The 24212-nt window shown below is 31.0% G+C and overlaps 2 protein-coding genes across 2 annotated transcripts in view; one reads left to right on the forward strand and one right to left on the reverse strand.

Annotated features, from left to right (window-relative positions):
- Window positions 1–24212, reverse strand: part of LOC121131851 (glycine receptor subunit alpha-4) — a 185715-nt gene that overhangs the window by 27517 nt on the left and 133986 nt on the right. The window contains exons 5-6 of the mRNA XM_040727239.2: window positions 22635–22858; window positions 62–144 (exon numbers count right to left, since the gene is read on the reverse strand). Of these exons, the coding sequence (XP_040583173.1) occupies window positions 62–144; window positions 22635–22858 (307 nt within the window). The remainder of the gene's footprint in view (window positions 1–61; window positions 145–22634; window positions 22859–24212) is intronic.
- Window positions 19717–21383, forward strand: LOC121131852 (3-galactosyl-N-acetylglucosaminide 4-alpha-L-fucosyltransferase FUT3). Its single transcript, XM_040727240.2, has 3 exons — window positions 19717–19864; window positions 19940–20169; window positions 20292–21383. The coding sequence occupies exons 1-3, from the start codon at window positions 19844–19846 to the stop codon at window positions 21244–21246; spliced, it is 1206 nt and encodes a 401-aa protein (XP_040583174.1). The 5' UTR covers window positions 19717–19843; the 3' UTR covers window positions 21247–21383.

Here is a 24212-nt window from a genome sequence, read left to right on the forward strand (position 1 = left end):
TCATTTTTACACTCTTATTTATAATATGACAGATATTCAGAGATAATAAAATATTACTTACAAGATGCTATTTCCATGGTACAAATTTGATTATCCAATGGATATTTATAGAGTTCCATCATACAAGAAAACTTCATTTTTAATCTGAAATAAAAATAAAATATTTATTTATAAAGATAAATTGAATAAAATATATATTTAAATTACTTCTTTTTTTTAAATTGAATAAAATTCTTTAAAAAAAATCCCTTTAAAAAAAGTTGACGTAAAAAGTTTTTAAAACATTAATTTGAATAAAAATAAATATAAAATCAATTCATTGAAGATACTCTTTTTATTGTTCAATTCTTAGCAACTTTGAACTTTGAGTATAGTTAAATACTTATATTTGCATATACACAAATGTCCCCTCCCCCGTTAGGGTGTTTTTGTTATTTATTGTACATATACATGAGCGGGTTACCACCTGTATCATGTGTGGGCATGTAACTTGTTTAAAAGAACTCTCCATATTATAATTTCTAAGCCTCAATAATGATAGCTTTCAATATGAAGAAATTTTGTGATATGAATAATAGTGTTATATTTAAGGAAACAATGCCACGTGATTATTTTTTCCCCCAAAATTTAATTTATCACGACATTTTCACTTCTACAAACAAATAGATTTATAAAATGACCAAAATTCTTCATTTTGATAGAAAGATTTTTTTAGGCTTATAGAATATAATATGCAAAGTTACCAGAAACCACACGCCAATACACGCATAACATGTTGTTAATCCCTCGTCACAAATAAAACGTAAGCTGCTCTCCTCCAATACGGTCTTCAAATTGTCAGGGGTACCATTTGATTTTCAATTTATTTTTATTTAAAAATGCCCAAAATACTTCCAATTAGCATAACTGTATATTAGGCTTGAACCCATTTACACTTTTTGTGTTCATCCCCTCATTTTTTAACTCATTACAGGGGATATGTTAATTAATTTACCATAACATATGTATAAGTATGAATTTTTAGTCTACTTACAACATTTATTAATTAACTTCCGTTTATTTGTCATTCTGTGTAACTTATTTAATATTATATAAAAAAGAGAAATACCTGTAGGGTGAGCATAGTAATTTATAAGAATACATGATTGTTATAATAGAAAAATATCTTTTTGTTAAGGAAATTTTGCAACAAATTTATAAGACAAAAGAGATTCCCTTCTCTAAGGGAAGAGGGTAGAATAGAATCGAAAACTTGTATATGAACCTGACATTTTCTGATAGTGTTTCTAAATATAACACGGACATAGGAAAAGTTGATCAATTTGGTGCAATAACAGTTGTCTATGGATGGATAATTAGATATAAGAAAGTATGGTGGCCTATATTTAAGAGGTGAGTAGGGCTTCTACTGTTCAACCCTAGCAACTCTTGAAAGCTAGAACAAATGTACATATATGTGGCTTGCTTATAATTTATTTGTCATCTTGACCCGATCTTCATAAATTTTTGAGAGGAGGAGCTAGCAAAAGCTTGAGAGGTGACAATTCCCTTCCCCTGAATTGGTCTACTCCTCAGTTAAGACGTTGTAAATGTTCAACGTGTAAGGGAAAGCGAAATTTGGGTATTCTAGATGCAATATTGGGCCACATTTATATTGTTTCTATATATTATCACAAAGAATAGCAATTATACTAGTATTTTTTTTAACAATTGGTTCATTTAAATAACAAATTAAATATATATTTGAAAACTTTAATATAATTTTTCAAGATTAACTCTAATAATTTAACGACAATTTGTCTCCAAACCATATATCTGTTCTTGCATCTTAATGCTACTAATGCTGGTGATAGGTTAATTAATTAACCGGTTTCTATCGGGTCCCAGATATCTTTTGAGATTTTTTTATAACCTTACTTTGGTTACATGGAAAGAAATTGCCTATCTCTGTATCTCCACGAGATAGATATTGACAAACGGAAGTTAGTTCTCCTCTCCTGAAAAACTCGTCCGACTTTTCAACCTTGGATTAAAGTTCAGAGGTTCGTTAGGACTCATAGGGGATAGAATCTTATTCATGATACACTCCCACGATTTACTCATCTGTCTCCACTATTGCCAACATTTTTTTATCACCCCAAATAACTTTGATGGTCCTATTAATAATCTGTCGATAAGATCATGTCTATTTTTTTTAACTCAGCCTTGATTAACATCGCCCAAAAATCACTGTTTTTCCTCAATCTTGTAAACCAAGATAAATTCAGCACTTTCCACAGAGCCTTAATGTTTGGTGATACGAGGCCCATTCTTCTATTCGCATACTTATGCATTCTCTAGAATTGTAGGCTCTTGATGCCTCCAACATTACCTTTTCAATTAATTTGTAAAAACACTCAATCGTTTGAGAAAGGAGTATATCTTAAGATGTGAATGACTTTAGTTATAATAATATTTTCCCAGACCTAGAGCTTTTCTAATCTGGTTATGGGTACACCTTTAAAAATTTACCACTCCTCTAAATGATCAATATAATTTTTTCTTCGTTTCTTTTCCCAAATCGGACGTGGATACTTTGAACCCAAGTAGGGTTAACACTCAGTAGAATTTGAATATACCAAATTGTGGCTTTGGATCTTCCTCACAATTGGTCACGAACATCGTCTTCCTATATTAACCGATAGTCTAGACTGTATTTTAATTTTTTCCAATTTATTGGAGATTGCACTAAGGGATTTTGTCACTTCCTTTCTGGAGCCTGACCAAAAACCGAACAATATTGTTTGGTTTCCAAAGAAATCTAAATCGACCACAATGTAATTCCCTCCAGGATCAGTGGCTCTTTCAATTGGGTGCAAATTATCATCTATAAACACTATTACTACTCTTAAAGGGTGAGTTGATTTTCTATTAGCCTTTGAAAAGAAAAGGACATGTGTTTTTGGGAGAAAATGGACGATCTTTTTTATAACCTGTACTCTTGAATCGACCAGCGTTATAATATCTTATAAAACAATGCATTGATGTAAATAAATACCCTGGAGAATATGCTAGATGAGGAAATTGAGTGTACATTAAAATATATAAGGACAGCTTGATGGATTGGCTTCCAAAGACTAATTATAGAAGAAAAGATGTTATTTCATCTGCAAATTTTACAAAAGAGCAAATAAATGCTCTTCAGAGCTTTATTAGATTTCAGATCTGATAAGATATCCAAAAACAGAATTATCAAGACCTTTGCCGATCTGTCATAAAAAATGGACTTCTTATAGATACCAACGAATGAAAAAAAAATGTCAGATAAGTTGTAATTTTTGTATTAAAAAAAACAACTAATTTGTTTATTAAGTTTACAGGTCTCCACTCTTTTTCTTTTCTTTGCCACTTTGTGGCTTTCCACCTGTGGTGGCATTAAGGCCTCAGTCAAACTACGGGGTTTAACTTGAGAACTTTGGACAACGAGGGTATCGTTGTTGTTTTTATCTGGCAATAATCTTTCTTCTTCTTGCGACATTCCACCAATGGTATTTTCCTTGATGATTTCGGAAGAGCGTTTTTTATTTCATTCTGTTCCTGGTGTAGTTGAAAGGACAGCTTGATGGAGAATGGCTTCCAATGACTGATTTGGAATATAATGAGCAAGAAAAGATGTTATTTCATCTGCAAGGATTTGCAGGTCAGTGCAGTGTTCTTCATTTGATAATGAACCAATGTTTCTTCAGAAAGAACTTTATTAGATTTAAGATCGGATAAGATATCCAAATATGAAGAGTATATGAAAGATATGAAGAGTCTGATCCTGAAATATCCTGTTGATTTTACTGCCTGTGAGTATCAACTAAACTTGCTATCAGCTCTCCCCTTTTAAATGAACAATTCCAATGAATTTTTTAGGTATTCTTTGATGTTGACTTGTTCATTTTTAGAACGTATGCAAGTTTGTCCAAATTTGAAGGAATTTGAGTAATGTTTCTTTATTCTGTCAAACTCTAATTTTATTATATGTCCAATAACAGGGAGAAGAGATGGGAGATTTGCTGACTCCCCAACGACATCGAAGGCAACCGAGCAAAAACCTAGAAATATATTACTGGATTTAAGCGCAGGATGATTTTTATGGCTTCCTTCGTTTGGATTGGACCTCACAAAGCCAATCTCCTTCACTTCCTTGGTGAACAATTCTAGTTTCTTTGCCACTTTGGTGTTTTTCACCTGGCCATCTGTCCTCAGGGCTTTTACTCTGAAAGATTTCGTTAAGTGCAACTCCATTGCTCTTTTTAAGCCACTTATATCGATTTTGGAAAATTTCCCCAACAATTTACTTTCGAAATGAAAAGGGAAACTATAATCTGCTAAATTATTAAAAACATTCATATACTTTTTCACCTTATAAGACCCGGCCAGGACCGATTTCAGAACTACAGATTATTTATGTACGGGGATGCCCAACTTAAGAATAGCAATTTCTACTAGGTCATCATAGTCCATGAATTCTTTTTCAGATGGGACTGAACCATCTTTGTTCTCAATTAAAAGTTTAAAAAACTCCCAATAGGTGCCTATATTTCTCCTCAAGGATGACGTCATCGTCATCATCCGTTCGGTTATAGGAAGAAGAGTGGTCAGATGAAAGATTTTTTCCCCCCATCAATCCGAGTACCTTGGCCCACATCCTCATTGATAAGATTATGCTTATCAACATCATGGTTCCTGTTAGCCTCCCAACCCTTCTTATTTTGGGAGTCAGAGGGGGGATTGAACCCCCTCACCAGAGGACATTCCCATAACTATTAAAAATCTATTGGTGGATTTTTCTTAACTCTCTGTATGCACAAAAACTTAAGAAATTACAAAAATAAAATAAAAACAATTTTATATCACTTTTTAAAGAACACTATATCTATCATTATGTCATTGATCAAAGTTTGTTAAATGAGAGTGCTTTTATTTCCAATTATTCCTTTAAATTAGAACGGGATGTCAAAATTTGATGTGATACATGCTTATTGTTGAACCATGGAAGTAACTAAGTAAATAGCCAATCTATATATCTAGTATGTCAACACAAAAAAAATCTTGAACATAAATAAGAGAAGGAAAACATTCAAATTAATTTTTTACTTCATATATACATATAGGCTATCATTTCATTGACATATTTGAGTTGATGGTATGCTTTGTATTCAAATTTGTGGTATGATTTGAGATACCCAATAATTTTAACTATTGTTTAAGACTTTTATTTAATTTTAGAGATAAAGATTGGGTCCAATATGGCCCTATTCAAATAAAATATGTGAATTTCTTATTATTTTATTGTAGTGATCATTTTTGGCAACTTTTTGTACAATTTGCAACACACCCAAATGGTTAATAAGAATTATTTGATCATAGAAATGGAGATTAATTCGTCCAAGAATACAAATATATTCTACAATCTATTTTTAGAAAAATCCTTCTATCTTGCTTTTGTTTTGACCCTATATATATATATATATTCAAAATATGCAGTGTGTCAACATAACAATCTTAATCAAAAGAATTGAGAACTCTCTATTTATGTTTTTAGACCATATATACATCCAATTAAATATTTCAAAGACATATTTGATTGCCTTGTTTTCAAATTTGTAGTTTGAATTTAAAAAAATCCAATAATTCTAAATATAGTCTAAGGCTTGTATTTGACTTAAAAGACTTAAATTGGACCCCAACATGGCCATTATGAGACATCCAAATGGACAATATGAAAAATTTGTTGATTGAAATGAACGATAAATTGTCAAAGAATACAATTGTAATCCACGCTAAATTTTGAGCAAAATCATTAATGGCACACAACTATCATAAAATATGATTAAAAATATACTTAAACATGCTACGTTGCCTATAAATAATAACAAAGCAAATTATTCAATAGATATATTTTGATAATTACGGAAAAACATATTATACCCATAACTATGTATATATTACATTTCTAAAAAAAAATCATTTGAAAAGAAATGCAAACATAAATGTATTACAATTTTCTTTTACATAAAATATTTTATATTAATGTTTGGTTGAAAATGTAAATAAACCGACAATAACTTTTGAAACATAAAATAACCCTTTTTTTATTAGATGCAAAAATTTTCCGAAGTAATTATATGTTTGCTAGATGAATTAAATATCAAAAGTTTTATTCAAATTTCATTTTTTACATAGGTGTTATAATATATTATTAAGAGTCTTTTCTGAAAATGATGTGTTATGAATATCCATGAAAGCCCAGAGTTTAACAAAGAAAATAAATATTTTTTCCGTTCACAATTCGCTTCATTTTTTATTTATTTTTATTATTTGATTTACGGAGCAGAGTTCTCTTAGGACTTTTCCAGCTTGAACATTTTTTTCCCCATCAAGAATCAGTCTAAAATTAAACAAGAAATGGTTTTTGATCCATTGTTTTTTAAATAACAAAAGTAACGTCACACTTAACACAATAAATCCCCAAACTAAAAATCAGATTGCCATGAAATTTTGATGGTTGGTACTATCTGAAAATGAGGTGAATTAGAAATATATCGTCATTTATATGCAATACTTGTGATTTGGAGGTTTCTTTTTATAAAACCTATAACTATAGTTTATTTTGAGATATATAACCCTACTGGCGACATTTCATAAAAAATAATTGAAACTGTTTTCTATAAAACTTTATTTTTACTTTTATTTTTTTATCTTAACGAATTCGTTAAGAGATGTGGTTGCTAATGATTTTTCAAAAGCTTGTCTACCGAACCTTGCACCTACAATCACAGTTTGTAGTTTAAAAATAACCTTTGATGCGATTCTGTATTTTATAGAGTCCATTGGTTCAATTATTTGCCTCAACTCCAAGACATATAATACTAGAAGCCTGTAAGTGAATGTTGAAGCGCGCCACTAGTACATAATGGGGAAAAACAACTGATAAATTACTATAATGACATAATATAAGTTTAAAAGGCAACCTGTCAATCATATGTAACATTTTAATGAAAAACAAAGAGTATTTATTAGATACAAATAGTCGAATATATACTTATATAATATATCAGGCCTCCATTTTAGGTACATGTACATTTTCGACTGCTTGATTCTAATGAATGTATGTTTGTTCCATAAAAATATGACAATAGGTTGATACTGTGTCCTTTTAATAATTTGTTAGTTCTTGTAACCCATTCTTAGCGGACACGCTTGAGCCTTCGCTGACAGGTTTTTTATATTATTAATTCAAGCAGCCTCTAAGTTCATGAGTCAGTGCTTTCCTTCGTAGGCATAGATTACATATTTCCAAAAGCTAAGAAAAAAGAATGGACAAATAAGTGTTTTGATATTAGATAAGAAAAAACGCTTGTTGCGAGTGCTCGTCTTTTCTTTTTTGTTCATTCCTTACGAAATCATTGTCGTGATAACATCTCCCTTCAATAAAAACTCTATAGTTTTTGTCGCTTATCTTGTGAAATGTGTATATTTATATGTTATTTATAAAATGCTTAAATTATTTTTTCATTAAATCTCTTCCAAGGTTTATAGAAATACAAGGGCATACCATCATGTAATCGGGCTTGCTATAATTTTCAATTTGATGTATCGTACTGACTGCTGGGCAAGATAGACAAAACACGTACTCCCTCATACTCTATGAAGTCGCTATTAAAAAGTGTTGTGGAAGTCAAACATCAGTTATACACGCGTTATATTATAATATTGTATTTTTATTAACCTGACGCTCTTCTAGTTTTTATTTTAAATATAGAATATTCTCATTTCTAGAACAGAAAGTGTCATATTCTAACCTAAAGGATCATAAGATAGTAAGTAGCTGATTTAAAAAATAAAATTTAACAGTTGGACCAAATGTATCGATCCCACTTTTGCCTTTTGCTCACTCGTATGCCCACCCCTACATATTTATTTCCTTTCTCTGAAGTAGATTTTGAAAGAAACACTAGATTTCATGTATATCTGCTTTGACTTTAGGAGAAGGTAAAAAATGGACCTCATATTATTTATTTTTGTAGTCTTCTGTCGACCCTTTTTTATTTACATTATTTATTATTTATCAACGGGATCCCGATATTACAGGAGATCTCCCTATTTAAAAATGTATTTCCCTCGAAAGAGAAAGCCTTATGTATACGTCTTGTGATCATTAGCTTCAGTACATACAGATTTTGATGATGTTCATTAAGATAACGGATATTCTTTTATAAAGAATAGTACGTCGAAAATATTATGTTCAAAATGATATCTTAAATCATCATCCAGTAATGAAACACTTTGTTATTTTTTTTTAACACTATATGTATTTAGAACTACATTGTTGTCAAGCGAATCTTGAATGCAACTTTGTAACGATTACATGGGCTTATTTAATAACGTATTGATTGTCTCCAAATATATCAACTCGTTGAGCAATAAAAATAAACAATATTTCTTAAACAAATTTCTTTATCAGACCAAGGAAAATCGAGATGGAGGCCAAAATAAATCTTAAAACTCTTGATGCCGGAATTAGTTATGAAGAGATCTCCTGCATCGTTCCCTGCTCCAATAGTACCATACTAAGATTAAAAAGCTGAATGATGACTACAAGAGCCTTGAGAGGAACCCTGGAAGCCACAAAGCCAAAATAAATTAAAAGTGGTATGTAGACAACATGGCAAATTGCTTGCCTTAACCAACGTACCGTCCGTTCTTACCAGACTGCAACACTCTTCACCATGGGATCTGGGCACTATGGAGAAGAAGGCCTGTTCTAACTCCAATGCCTTAAAGGCTCACTTGGAGAAGGAGCAGGGTAACATTTCGGAGGAATAAGTGAAGAAAAGATCTGCAAGGCCTTGATAGATACCAAGGCTGTCAAATTTGAGGATACGGTTTTTGTTTAACTAAGAAAGTTCCTATAAATAAGCCTTGTCTTATTCCTCCACCCTCCTCATTATAAATAATTGGTACCTCGGCCACCTTCGTCAAGACTCAACATTGGCGACAGAGGATGGGATCTTGATCACGTCACCTCCATGCTGTGGGATCGTCAGCGAAGCTAGCCCTGCTGGAGTTGGGTAGTCCTTTTTCGTCGACAGCGAGAACGTTCGTTCGTCTACGGAAGGCAGAGCCATCCGGGCTGTACCTCAGTTTGGGCCTCGTGGAGGAAGGAAGAGAGCCATGGTTACTTACAAGAAGTGAAGTGTGTGTCCGTGTGAGAGACCACATCATTCGAAGGGGATTTCATCCCATGAAATTATGGTTCTCAGATGTTCCTACTCTCCTAATGGTTTATCCCCTGGATCATCTAGAGTCGGATGAGGATACATCGAGGATAAATGATGTTTTTCCCTGGGACGAGCAAGGTGCTCCTGCCCCTAAAACCTCTTTGAGGGTGAATAATGTTTCTCCCAGGAGCAGGCAGGGTGCTTGTGCTCCTAAAACCTCTGTGAGGGTGAATAATGTTTCTCCCAGGAGCAGGCAGGGTGCCTGTGTTCCTAAAACCTCTTTGAGGGTGAATAATGTATCTCCCAGGAACAGCCTGGGTGCCTGTGTTTCCAAAACATCTATAAGGGTGAACAATGTTTCTCCCAGGAACGGGCAGGGTGCCTGTGTTCCTAAAACCTCTTTGAGGAGTAGTATTCTCCTTTCTCCGGTGCGCGTGCTGAGAGTACGGCACGTCTATGGAGATAAATTTTGTACATACAAGATGAAATGGGTTGTCCGCGCCTGGGTATGGATGGAGCAGATCAAAAGGCGTCTATTCATGGAGCGGAACCTGGTTAAGCACCGGCATGGATTTGGTGCTTGGGGGGGTGATGTAATGTATTGGTGTCTCCTTCCCTCTGATTCTCCTTTATTGTATTTTCTTGTATGTATATATATATTTGTAAAGTACTGCTTTTACCTTTTTATAAGTATAAATAGTTTTGTAATCTATGTATAGACCAGAGTAGGTTTTTGTTTAACTAAGAATATAGATGTTCCTATAAATAAGTATTTTCTTATTCCTCCACGCCTTTCCTTCTCCTCATTTCTCTCGGTCGTCCTGGATCCCTCCTCCTTATAAATAATTGGTACCTCGGCCACCTTCGTCAAGACGCAACACATCTTGACATCTTTATCAGTGCCGTTGATGTCAATATTGGACAGCGCTTGATTAATTATATGTACAAATTCATGAGGATCTTTTTAGATGCAATACTACGTTATGAGAGATTAAAAGATGACCAAATGACTGTATGACAATAAAAATTTCATAACAAAAGAAACAAAGGCTTTATCAATAATAGCGGATACCTAAACTCAAAAAAAAAAAAAAAAATTAAAGACTTGTTCTAAATGAAGATATTACTCGTTGGATAAAATAACTAACACATACTATTATAATTTTATACTAATAGATGTAGTAAGTGTAACTCTGGCTAGATACATTAAATATTATTTTGTAATAATTATTTTTATAGTAATTTAATTAATGAGTTTCGATGTACTGATTTTAAAAGTATTATACCTTCTCCTTAATTTCTTGAAATTGCTCTTTTCTATTTATTAATCATTATTTGTCCACTAAAACTTATCCATAAAAACCATTCTCAGAAAGTTTGTAAACATAATTATAATATTAATTAATATTGATTGCTTGATTCTAAGCGAATAGTATTAATATATTTAAAAAAATAATAACTAAGAATTTTACGACGATAAAATTAATATTCAATAATCCGAACAATATTGGGGTTTTTGAATACTGAATGGATAATTAATTAATAGAATAGGTATCTACTTAGCATTAAGTAATATAAGTATGACTTATATAAGTAACTACTAATAAGAAAAGGAATAACATATAGTTCTTGTAAAATACACACGCTCGTTTTTAGCGTTCAAGTCCTGTAGTAAAAGATGTCTTTAGGATTTAAACAAGGACATCTTTTGATGTCCTTGGGATTGAAATACTAGCGAATACTTACTTCAAAGGAAGAGAAAAAGTGCTAGAGGAGATGTACAGTATGGGGCATTTGTATGTTTTTACTTCTTTGATATATATATTAGTGTTTATTATTTTAAATAAGAGTAGATTGTAATGAATGTATTCAATATTAATAATAATATTGTATAATACTTTAAGACAATCAATTTTTATAAATGTTGAAGAACATTATTAATATAAATAATGAAATAAATCATCCTTATAATCTCCACTATTCTATTTTTGAATCCTTTTTTACTCCTTAATTTTTAAATAAGTTATCTTTATATCTTTTTGAATATTATCATTTACTTCAGAAACTAATTGTTTTGTCATGCTAAAAAATTTGACCGAAATATAAAATGATCAAATTGATGCTCTTCATCACAGTCAACATCAAGAGTTCAAGGCATATATAAATCTTCTGCTATTAGTTTTAAAATATTATTATTATTGAATATATTCTTTTGTATTTTTTGTTGAAAATAGTGAATAACAAAACGAAGACGCTAAAAAAAAGTAAGCACTATACTTAATTTTTTAAGATTTTACAGCATTCTGGAACGAATAAAAAGACCCTTATGAATTAACCTTTGACTAATGAGAGTAGTCAACAAAAACCTTACGTTTTTACTACATACCTAGATATTTAGATGTATATAATAGGAATAATTGTAAATCTTAGTAAATTAATCCCTTTCAAATATATTATAAGGCTAAATAATAACGAAAAAATAATAATATCAATGAAGCATTAAATACATATTTGCATAACACCATTATTTAAAATTGATAAATAAGAAAATAATTTTAAATGTTACGTCATATTAATATACTTTTAAATTGTTAAGGAACATAATCTATTATTTAGTTTCAATCAATACGGAAATAATCTTTCTTATATATATTTGTTACATCGTAAGCATTTAATGTGATACGTAATTTATTTATTGAATATTGATGTGGAGATCCTAAATCCTCACTCTCGAATTATATTTAAATATATTGACAAGTGATCTAGTAATTCATAAAATGACTTCCGACTCACAACTTTTAAAATATGTTAAACGAAATTCATATTTCCCAATATAACTCCACTAAAGTTATAAGATCCCCAATAATTTATTAACATATTTATCACGTAAAAACTATTTATTCATATTTGTAGGTAATAGGAGAGCTGAATATGTTTTGCTGTTCTGCTGATAAAGATACTAGAAAAGAGAACCACATTAAATTCATGATCCAGGATCTTCTTCTACTTTTTTCCTAATGACAGAAGAGACACACATGTAATTATGGAATCGGAAGCAAGGATGAAGTGTCTAGAATTACAGAAATAATTCAGCCTTATAATAAGTGTGATAGATATGAGTTGCTTGTTATGTACATCAATGACATTTAAGGACTCAAATCAATGAAAGAGTTTTCTAAGAATATTAGGAGACGAAATAGAGTAGACTTTGGAAGGAGTTTCAATGGAAGAGATGTAGATGAAGGATGATAAGTCCCTTTGTTCCTCTTTGTACATTTTATTCCAGTATTACTCCTCTTGATCAAACATATCCTCAGTTATTATAGAAGTATACAACGACTTCATACCAGATGTAGAGGGACGGATGTGTATTTGAAACAATGGATGATGAGATAACAGATTTGGACGTTAAAGGACATCTGCACAATGACTGATACTTTTATTAAATTAGATGGCATCCATTGAGTAAGGTGAAAGAACCTTTTCTAAAGAGATGAACTCCCTGAACATTATGTATATCTTTATTTCTAAAGGACCTTTCCTTAGGACCAATGATCTTAAAGACCGGATCCAAAGACTGATGGTCATAAGAATCAATAGGACCTCTAGATTTGATATCTGCAATTTTTCTAGAAACTTTTTGATTAAGTCCATTGAAAATGTACAGTTTAGGTTTGTATCGGTGTTTCCTTCATTTGGAGATAACAAAAACTATCCATTCAAAATAAAAAAACGTTACACTTATAACTCTATTTATAGAATAAACGTACCTTTAAAGATGTTATTACACTCTAAAGGAATTTTAAACAAAAATATAAATCTATCTCCCCCACCCTAGATACTAAATAAAGGGTATCCATACACAAAACGAGATTCTCTGACCATTTACCTCCCGAACAACAACTTAAACATGCTCAAACATAATTTTTATTATATATTGGCTAGTTCCGGAATTCTATAACTCTATGCTTTCGTCTGAACTCAATCGATTTCCAGTTAATTATTTTTTTATTTGACATATTTATAAATATATTATTTATATTTTAAGATTGTTTTTACAATTTTACTTGTTTTTTAAATCTTAAAATGATTCTACTAACAATTTTTTTCTAAATTTTATTTTGACTGACTATAACTCGACTATAAAAGGTTTTTACTATCGTTGCTGGTCGAAAAAATAAAATAATTGATGTATTTTAATTACACAAATATGAAAAAGTAAACTTTCTGTGCTGTTTACAAGTTTTATGAAATATGTTTTTTCATACTTTATGTTTTCATTAAGGGGATTAAAAGGATTTAACATAAAGTGTTCTTTGAATATTAAATTATTTTGCAAAACGATATAAATAACAAGGGTATTTAATTTCTTACTTAAAACCGTATACAAAATCTCTTTAAGCCTCTTACTTAAGGTATGAAAAACATATTTCATTAATATTTCCTCAAAAAGATGAGGATTTTAAGATAGTCAAATCATTATATAAAATTTCTTAAAATTCTTTAAAAAAATGCATAGAATGAAGAAAGTTATGATGCTGAATATATTTGTGTCTCATTCGGTCGTGTATTCCAAAGCCTACTCAGTTTAAAATTTTCTGCGTTCCAAAAAAATTTATGTTAGTATTTATTTTTTATTGTAAAAAACGATGTAGGATTTAAAGAAAGAATAAGTCCTACATTTGGAGGTTATTTAGGAACTTAAAAGTACCTAAGTACGTTTAGGAAGCTTTTTGAAAAATCAATGCAATGCTATTAAAATAAGGATTTGAAAATAAAGAATAGATAGTTTTATTTAAATTTGCACAAAATTTGACTTTTTCGAACGAATTCCCATGTTGAACCAAACAATTTGAAATTAGAAAAATGAACTCTCAATGAATGATACAGATTCTGAATACTAAACTATGGAGAAATACATTTTTGGAAACGCAGAAAATTTTATTAAAAAAATACATTGGAAGCCTCCGTTTTTTGAGTACCCATTTTTTTATATGCAATTCTTAACTTGCGTCCCTTGTTAAGCAAAGTATAGTTATCATCGGATTCAGTACCTTTAAATTTAAAGCAGTTCTATGTATAAATATATCTGTATTTTCCAAATTATTTTGATTATCATTTGGAACTCTAATATTAGCAGCATTTTCTTTATAAGCTGGAGACCATGGATTGGTACATCAGCAGCAGATGAAGTGATCAACAAATTTCCGGTGTAAATTAAGTCGAGGAACTTGTTCATCCTCTCCAGCTTGAAGATAATGTGTCCTTCCTATATTTTATTTCCTTGGAAACCTGAGCATTTAAATGCAGTATATTTACCTGGCTATCCAACAGTTTGGTTAAATGGCACCTGACTTTGTCAAATGGATCTCTCGTGGGGGTTCCTCACACAAGCAGGATCATACACAGCCATGCGATCTTATGACTATGTACTTTCTTCTTCAATGAAATTGCTTACGTTGCAATATTTGTGCTTGTGAACTTCTGATTATAGTCTTTTTCAACTTGGTCTAAAACTTTTGGGGGGTCCTTATGTAATTTTTCTTACATTTCATACAAATTGTTGAGCTTTGGAATGTCAGGACTATTAACTTTGTCCAAAACATCCGGCTATACGCCTCCAATTGTTGCCATTGATATGTCATTACAATAATTCGAGTAGAATATATTTCTCTCTAGTTTTTCATCAATTAGGTTCGCTACACTCATATTGATTGCTCTTTTGCTGGATCTAATATCAAATACTATGACTACGATGTTGCCTGTGAGAGGTAACATTTCTATCACCCTAATTTAGAATTGCGCGGTTGAATTTTAGTGGAACTTTCTATGACAGTTACACCAAAAATTTTATCTTCTTCATATTATGGACTATAAGAATTTATACTGGACATGTTTCACCAAGTACATCACTTATAAGATTTCCATGCAGATGTAGTTTGAAGTAATTTGCCATATTTTCCTTCAAGCCATTGATATGATTTTGGAATAAGTTATTTATTCTATTTCGTCTTGTGTTGGAGGCTGATATAACAAATTCATCCAGATTTGCACCTCTTGTCTTCAACACAGCAGACACCATGGTTGAATTATTGTTGTCTGAGAGTGACAACCGTTTTATAGTGCTACAAATAACTTCACTGGTAAAAACTAAACGAGGAAAGCGTTGGCGGATTGCAGTTAGTTTTAATGAACATCCGGATGTTACCTAAGTGTATTCAGAACCCTCAATAGTATCAAATCCTTAATTGTTCTGTGAGCTTTCATCAAATAAAATGTATCCATCTTCAGCTACTACATCAGTTACTTATGATAACAATCATAAACACACTTTTCTCATAATAGACTTTTACTCAAACACTTTATAATAAACATTAAATGTGCGCTATAGGAGTCATCATTAATTAATATCATATGATGTCATAATTTCCAAGCATATAAAATACGTATGTTTATAACTTAAAAATAATTAAAAAAATTATATATATATTGACTTGTTTACTCCCATATTTAAGGAAGTTTTATTACATTTCATTTTCGACCATTTAAAATGTAATAATACCAACCTCTGGGTAGCTACAATGAACACAAAGATAAAATACATCGAATTTTGTAGCCTTTTTGAAAAACGTCAGTAATAAATTTAAATAGCTCTTGCAACAGAGATACTCATGGTCTAAAATCAAAGTTTTTTGTACATTTAGTTAGTTTAGACCTTGGAAAATGGTAAAAGCTTAAGTTTGAATATCTTTGATGAAAAAAAGTCAAATTTGAAGAGGTCTGAATGTTCAATGAAAACTCTATGTAACAAGTTTGAGAACAAACATCACACTTTTATGCATCTCGAACCGAGATCTACCGAACTTTTAAAAACTGAATCAGATTAATACAATCCTTATAATATTTTCTTTATAAAGTTTCATGTCCTATTGGAATCCAAACAGTTAGAAGTGTTTTGGATTGGGAATCCTCAACATCATTTTTTCTGAGCAAATTGGTTGATGAACTTGAAAAAAACCAAAAATCAAAACCCAAAAAAGTGACATTAAGATATTTGGTGGAGATTCTAAGAAATATAAAAGGCGATTTTATTGGAGTAATATTGGAGAGCATTATGAAGAGATTAAGAAGTTAATTTTAATCCCACAAAATTTCTGGAATTTGTACTTCCTTATCAACTGATATAGATCTTAGGATTTTTTTTGACCAGAATGAATTTCTAAGAAATATCCTCTACGATCAGTCAAAGTAAACCTACTAATAGTTTAGGATTACTACTGGGAGATAGTTCAAATCAGATTATTTCAATCAAAGCACAGAAGTTTATTTTCTCTTAAAGCGCCCTTAAATTTGTGTTTCTATTTGATTCTTTAGCTACAACCTCTTGTTTGCTGTCAAAGGTACAATTATCAATAAATATTTCAAGTTATTGTATGATAGAGTCACTTGGTATTTTTTCTATCTCTTGAGACACTAAAGTTTACTCAATGATGGATTAAATAGAACTTAATCACTTCAAAGGAAATATTTAGTTTGACCGAAAACGATATACAGTTAAATTTTGAAAATGACCCAAATTTTTTAAATAGTTATCAATCCACCTTCTTTAAATGACGAAGGCAGAAGAGTTTTCAAGGATCCACTCATAGCTATACTGATGAATGATGCAGTGAATAATTATTTTGAAAAGGGATTTGCAGAAAATGTTTAATTGATTTTAAGGACGGAAAAGTAGTCAATGTCTCCTAGCAGAGTTTTCAATGGAAAAAGTAGTTTTATCCGAGAACCCTTAATCACAAATTATGTGCAGGCCCCAGTTTGATTCCAAAAGTGCTGGACATACTGATTCGTTTCAATATACATAAAGTTGCAGTCGTAGCGGATGTGGAAAAAATGTTCCTGCAAATTGAAGTTGACGTATACGACCGAGACGTACTTCGATATCTGTGGAGAAATCTCAATAAAAATGAACCTCCAGAATGGAATCAATTGAAAGTTGTAACATGTGATGTAACACTCTAGCTATTATTAAGCATTTACACAATTATATATCGCGCTGAAAATAACAAAGTTATGTACAACAAAGAATCCAAAGTGTTTTTCGAATACCTTTATGTGGACGATTTACGGGAGAAGATTTTGTTAAAGCAGTACACTTTTGGTTAGGGGAATGCAATAATTAATTGCAGAAGGTGGAATTACTTTATGGCAAAATGGACACCCTCTCATCCAGAAATCTTTTGGTATATCAGTCTGAAATTACTTGTAGATAATTCAATAAAGTTATCTGAATATGTAAATTTAAAAACTTCAAGATTAAATTGTTATTAAATTCATTCGGTTTATATGGATATGACTCACTGTTATTGTAAATGAAACTAACCGATCATTGACAAGTAAATAGATAAATTCTCTTAATCCTCAACCTTAATTTCACCATTAAAAGTTGAGCCAAAACTTGTAATAAGAGACATATGGTGGAGAAAATGAGTTACTCAAGCCTCAAGTTTTTCTCAGATTCAAAAGATTTTTCAAACTGGAGTCCAGAGGTAACAAATAATTTCAAATTCATGCTTTTGGAGATGCATCCAAAAATTACTTCGTGGCTTCATTTTATATGTTAGTTAAAGGCGATTTATGGAAATTCCAAAAATACATTGTTAGTTGCTAAATCTCGATTGGCAGGCCAAAAAACGTTATCCATTACCCGATTGGAGCTGATAGCAACTTTGTTAGTATCTAGGTTAGTTGATAAATGTAAGACTAAATTAGATATTTGAGTAAAAAATTGTTATTATTGGACTGATAGTGAAATCGCGTTTTGGTGGATTAAAAACATTATAGTAATTGGAAAGAATGTGCATCTAATAGAGTCAAAGAGATTAATTATTAATCTCTTCCGACTGATTGGGAACATGTTCCTGGTACTTTAAATCCAGCCAATCTATCCTCTCGAGGATTGACTGTGGACAAAATTGGCGAAAAATTTGAGATTTGGATTCATGGGCCTGAATTTATTCATCAAAAGAAAGAAAATTGGCTTAAGAGACCCTTATTATGTCCTGTTGATGAAGTTAATGGTGAATCAAGGAGCTTCGCTCTTATTGCTCTGACCACTTCAATTTATGATATTAATCATTGGGATTACTTAAGAACCTCCTCACAAATTGTATGCTATGTCTTAAGAATAATTGATAACTTTAATGGAAAGGTGATTCCAAAATCATTTATTTTTTTTAATTGTATGTCAATGATAATTTCTTACTAAGTAAAGGGGTGAGATTATGATAGGGGGTAGTTCTATGCCTGTTGAATGCAGAGATCATAATTTAACCCTCAGTTAATTCATTTGATTAAGGCTGAATGAGTTGACTTAAGCCTCGATTAGTTATCATTTGATAACGACATCCCTTATTTCTATCACCTAGGGGTTTGTTCAGGTCTAGACCATGTTGGAAACACATTACAACCATGTTCACTGTCGAAGAGACTGTGAAAACAATGCTGTGGTGGGACTTTTGTTAAGTTATCAGTTGAGCTGGATTCGGTTCGATTGGTAAGGATATCTTTTTAATTTTCTTAGGAAACTTACAGAGGTTCCGTTTATTCAAACATTTTGAAAAACCCTCCTACTACTCATGGTAACTTCCAAAAACAACACATTGAGAACGGATTTATTCATTTCCAACTTGGGGAGGAGATCCTAAAGTCATAGTATATTTTTAAGTTTAATTCATTTTTTAACCCAAATGAGGAAACAATTCGATAATGGAACTCGGATTAGAACAACACCTGTCTTATTATCTTGGCTAAAGATTGATTAGTGGCAAATTTAGTCATGCAATCATATGTCAAATCTTCATGCTGGACTAAACCAAACCTTTCACTCCATCAGACACAATTACTGGATCGCGAAAGGCTATAAAATTCCTAAACAAATGATTGCAAAGTGATGATTCATATGAAACGGTTCAATGCAAAACATGAATAACAAAGGATTTCAGTGCTATCTGAAGAACGAATAAATCCTATCAAATATAGATTTGATAGATAATAAAGTTTATCTCTGGGAAGGTCTCTTTAAATCAATCAAAGAAGATTTTACGAAAGATCATCTTCAGTCATTTGGTCAATTTTAGGATATAGTAATTATCAATGGTGGAATTGCAAATAGTCTTATTACCTTTCATCCTGTTAAAAAAATTCAACATTGGCGATCAAGATTGGATCATAGTAAAATAATTATTCTTACAAATGTAGTTTTAAAATTACAAATTTTTTTCTTTTCATGCCTGTGACAATGCCTTAAAACGAGTAATAACTGACTACTACAGATTCCCATTTCCATACGTTTTTCAACTATATCCCTGTTATCTCTTTCTGCAATATCATCAATTGTTAATTTGCCTTATTTCTCTCATAAAATTGATTTGTTGGCAAATATGATAAATCTGACACAAATATAGGTATACAGTTATTGATTACTAACATATGTTCTGCAAATAGTACTAGTAATTTTAGTCCTCCATTCAATTACTTTTTGTGAAAAGTGTCATCAACATCAAGGCTCTGCATCTATAGTTTAAAATATCATGACGCCAACTTTCATTAAAGTAAATATTAAATCAAAAAATACATTAACATTAATAACAATTTAATATATATTATGTTTTTGCTTACGTATCTAGATTATAAAAATACTAGTTGTAGTCGCTATATTAGGAATTATATTATGTAGTTTGAATTTAGAAACATTTAATGAGCAGGAATCCAATTTTAAAAAAATTCTGGTCAATGATAAGCCACAAAAGAGAGAAGAAAATGTCAAATTCATTTTGTACAGCTCCAATATTTTCGGTGGAAGTTGGGAACGGGTATTTGGTTACGGAAAGCGGCCATTCGAGAAATGTAAATACAGGTATTTAAAATATCGATGTAATTACAATACATATCTTAAAAAGGTATATTTAATTTCTATACATATTAAGCGATCTACAAAGAATCAGGATAATTATAATTAAATTATCAATTAAATTCTAGTAACTGCTATCTCTCCATGGACAACACAAAACCTATTCCATTTTATAAATATTCTGCAGTTATTGTTCATCCCAGAGATTGTTGTGGTCCAGAAGCTGCTAAAACCCTACGAAATAGTCGGGGTGCAAATAAAGGCCCTTTCATCTATTATTTAATGGAAAGTGCACACTATGATTGTCAATTTAATTTTAGTCTATATGATGGCGTATTCAATTGGACAATGGGGTATCATCCAAATGCTGACATTCTATCAACGTATGGTAACACCTATAAGGTGAAAGAAAAACAGCCCGTTCCGAACATTCAAAGTATTTTGCGGAAAAAGAATAAAATTCTATTTTGGATTTCTACAGACAGAATGTCAATAGGGAAAAGAGAAGATTACTTTGATCTTCTAACTAAACATATTTCTGGTGACAAATATGGAACATTTGGTCCTAAACACTGTCCTGAATCACCCAACCCAATGCAAATCGATTGTTCGAAGCATTTAGCTCCACATTACAAATTTTACTTTGCCTCTGAAAATTCTTTGTGTAATGACTATGTGACAGAAAAGTATTTTCAAGCACTACGTCTCCCTATTGTGCCTGTGGTATATGGTAAGGCAAATTACGCAGCAATCTCACCTCCACATTCATTTATCAATGTAAGGGATTTCAAGAGTCCAAAGGCTTTAGCGGAGTACCTTACGTATCTTGATAAAAACGATACTGCCTACGCGGAATATTTTCAATGGAAACTAGATGGTCATTATGAAATTAGCAGTTTTCCGCAAGAAAACCAAAAGACTCTTTGTCATTTATGTGATAAGTTAAATCATTTGGAGCATAGGCCTGCATACACGACAGCTCAAATGAATAAGTACTGGAGAGGAACAAAGGACAACCCTGTTTGTAGCACACCTGAAGACTACATACCAGGTTTAAAAGAAGGATTATCAAAAAAAACGTAAAACATAGTCATATTATTTCTAGATTTTCTATTCTAGGATTTACTTCAAACGATATATTTGTATCCATATGTAAAAATATATAAATCTACTATTATTAGTACTTTTTAAAAATAAACAGACTAAATCGAAAGGAATAATTACACATGTACGTAAATATTATGTAGACAAATGAAAATCAACATCCTAACCCTAACAATTGGAAGATTATAGAGTTTTTTATCCATTCACAAATGTTAGCTAGTCTTCTGTATTTTTCTTTTTCCCAGGTGTAAATTATTATGGGAAGATTTATTATTCAGATATTATTATACAGGGGCGTCCGCAAGGGGAGGGCTGAAGGGGTTGTAGGCCCTCCCCCAAATTAAGGAATTTTTATTCTTTCTAGAAAATTTAATATTTGAATTTTTTTTTTCAAAAAATTTAATATTTGAAAATTAATTTAGAATTTTTTGTTCCAAAAAATTCATTCTTTTAATGTCTCTTAATTAAAAAAAATAAATTTCTTAGAAATTCAAATTTTTTGTCAATAGCTACTGATTTTTTCAAAAAATTTGATTTCCCAATTTTTTTTGCAAAATAATTGTAATTTCCGCATTTTTTTTGTGAAAAAAATTGCAAAAACCAAGCCCCCTCACCCCCCAAAATATATATACAAATACATATAATTCTGCAGACACCCCTCTTATAGAGAAATAAATATTAATGAATCAATGGTCATTATATACAATGTACGAAGAATTGAAATGAAGCCCTTTATCTATTACCAAATCAAAGTTTGATATTACTGAATTAAGATTATTTATTAATATTAGCTGCTTGTTTTAGGATTACTTTTTTTTTTTTTTTTTGGGGGGCAAATGAATTACTGCTACAAAAAGGAGAACCTTCTACATTTTAAAAGTATAGAAAGTATTATAATTATATTTCAATTCATATATATCAATTTTATTATGCATTTTTAAATATATGAACACCAAATATAACCGATAATTCTTCTTTTAAAGGGAACACACACCCAGGAATGATAAAATAATAAACGAAAGAAAAGAAAAAGCACACGTATCGAAACTTATGGCTTTGGCAGCATGAAGCAATGTGGGCTTCATATACTAGGGATATCCAGCAAAGGTAGTACCGCCAGAAAACTTCCTGCACATAAGTAAATTTTTTTTTAATGTATTGTCTTATATTTTCTCCTCATAAAGTGGAAAATATGATATTTTTCCTTAACTTGGTTAATATGGTATTTTTTCCCTAAATATACAAGATGTTGTTCTTTATCAAAGATCATATATATATGACCACATATTTTTCCGTGCTCTACTGATTAGCTTCAATATATGTACTCTAAATCCAACATATAAATATAAAAAAAACTGCTTACTTACCGAAGCATGTACAAAATTTTACCATCGGGTTTGATTCGAAGAAGTACATTTGGTACAGTCACATATTGAAACTCTCCTTCTTTGGCATTTGGAAAATAAACCTCTGGTTTCCAAATGGCTTTTACAAGAGTTGGATCGTTAAGATCCAAAGCTTCTTCGATTGCGTTATGATTCAAGCGGGGATCCTCCCAATGTTGACGAAGATATAAATCCACTTGATAATCCTAAAGTTATTAAAGAAAATATCATATTTAATAATTTCGAATCATTCCTTTAATATGAATATATCCAGAGCAAAAATGTAATAAGTCATATACACGGAAACCTACTAGACCCAATCCAGGTGATAGGTTAATTAAGTTACCGCAATATATAAGCATAAATTTTTCAATCTATATGCAACATTTCTTAATTAATTTGTAAAGGTGTATCGTCAAAAGTACTTTACTTCATATTATATAAAGAAGATAAGTAAAAATTATACCCCGGAGCCCCGAAATACTCATGGATCTACCTTAAATCGAAAGTGTTGTGCAACTCAGAGTTATTGGTCCCAAAAAAAAGAAGGACAAATATCTTGTAAAGTATAAGGTTTCATATTACAATTCAAATGAAAAAGTTTTTGTGATCTTTGATGTTGCACAAAATTTCTTATAACTTTTCAAGATATTTCTATTCACTTTTAACAATTTTGTTGAATTTTAAAATTAGGTGGTTAAAAGAGAGTTTTAGAGAAATTTTAGAGATAGTTTCAAAAATGTTTCATTTTCTAAGGCAAGAGAGTAGAATAGGGATGAAAGAAAGTATATGAAACTCACATATCCTTATGGTGTTTCTAAATAAAGTAAGGGTATAGGATAGAGTTGATCCTTTGGATGCAATAACATCTGTTTTTGAAGGAATAATTAGATCAATGAAGGGGTGGTTGCCTATATTTAACAGGGGTTTGTAGTGCCTAGCGTCTAGTCTCAAGCCTTCGATTCATGATAACTAGAACAAATGTAAATTTGTATTTTTATAATTTATCGATCCTATTTACCAAGTTTCTATCTACTGTTGAAAGAAGCAGCTAGCAAAAGTTGAGAGGGGACATTGGCCTTTCCCTTATTATGTCTACCCCTCAGTTAAGACGTTGCAAAGGTACAAAGGGAGTGACGAAATTTCGTCTTTTTGATGCAATATTGGGCTACATCTACATTGCTTTTTTAATTATCACAAATAATGGCACTTATAACTAGTAATTGTGATATTTTTTTCTTGAAATTTTGTTCATGTAAATACAAAATTAACCTATTGGAATATGTTAACATAATTTTCCAAGATTTAATTTAATAACATATATGTTTCCAAATCATATATATCTTCTTACATGTAAATGCCACTGTTACTTGTAATAATTACTTGGTTAATTAATTAATCAGCTCCAATTATCTTTTAAGATTTTTTTATTATTTTTAGATATATAAACTGGTTCCCATGATTGTTTGTAACTGTCTGTAATGGGTTAAGATATGCTCACTTCATACGAATATTCATTTATAATGGGCATTTATAAAATATCTGAATTAGCAGTGACGC

Source organism: Lepeophtheirus salmonis, chromosome 1 (genome assembly GCF_016086655.4).
Source record: "Lepeophtheirus salmonis chromosome 1, UVic_Lsal_1.4, whole genome shotgun sequence".
In the NCBI taxonomy this organism is placed as follows: domain Eukaryota; kingdom Metazoa; phylum Arthropoda; class Copepoda; order Siphonostomatoida; family Caligidae; genus Lepeophtheirus; species Lepeophtheirus salmonis.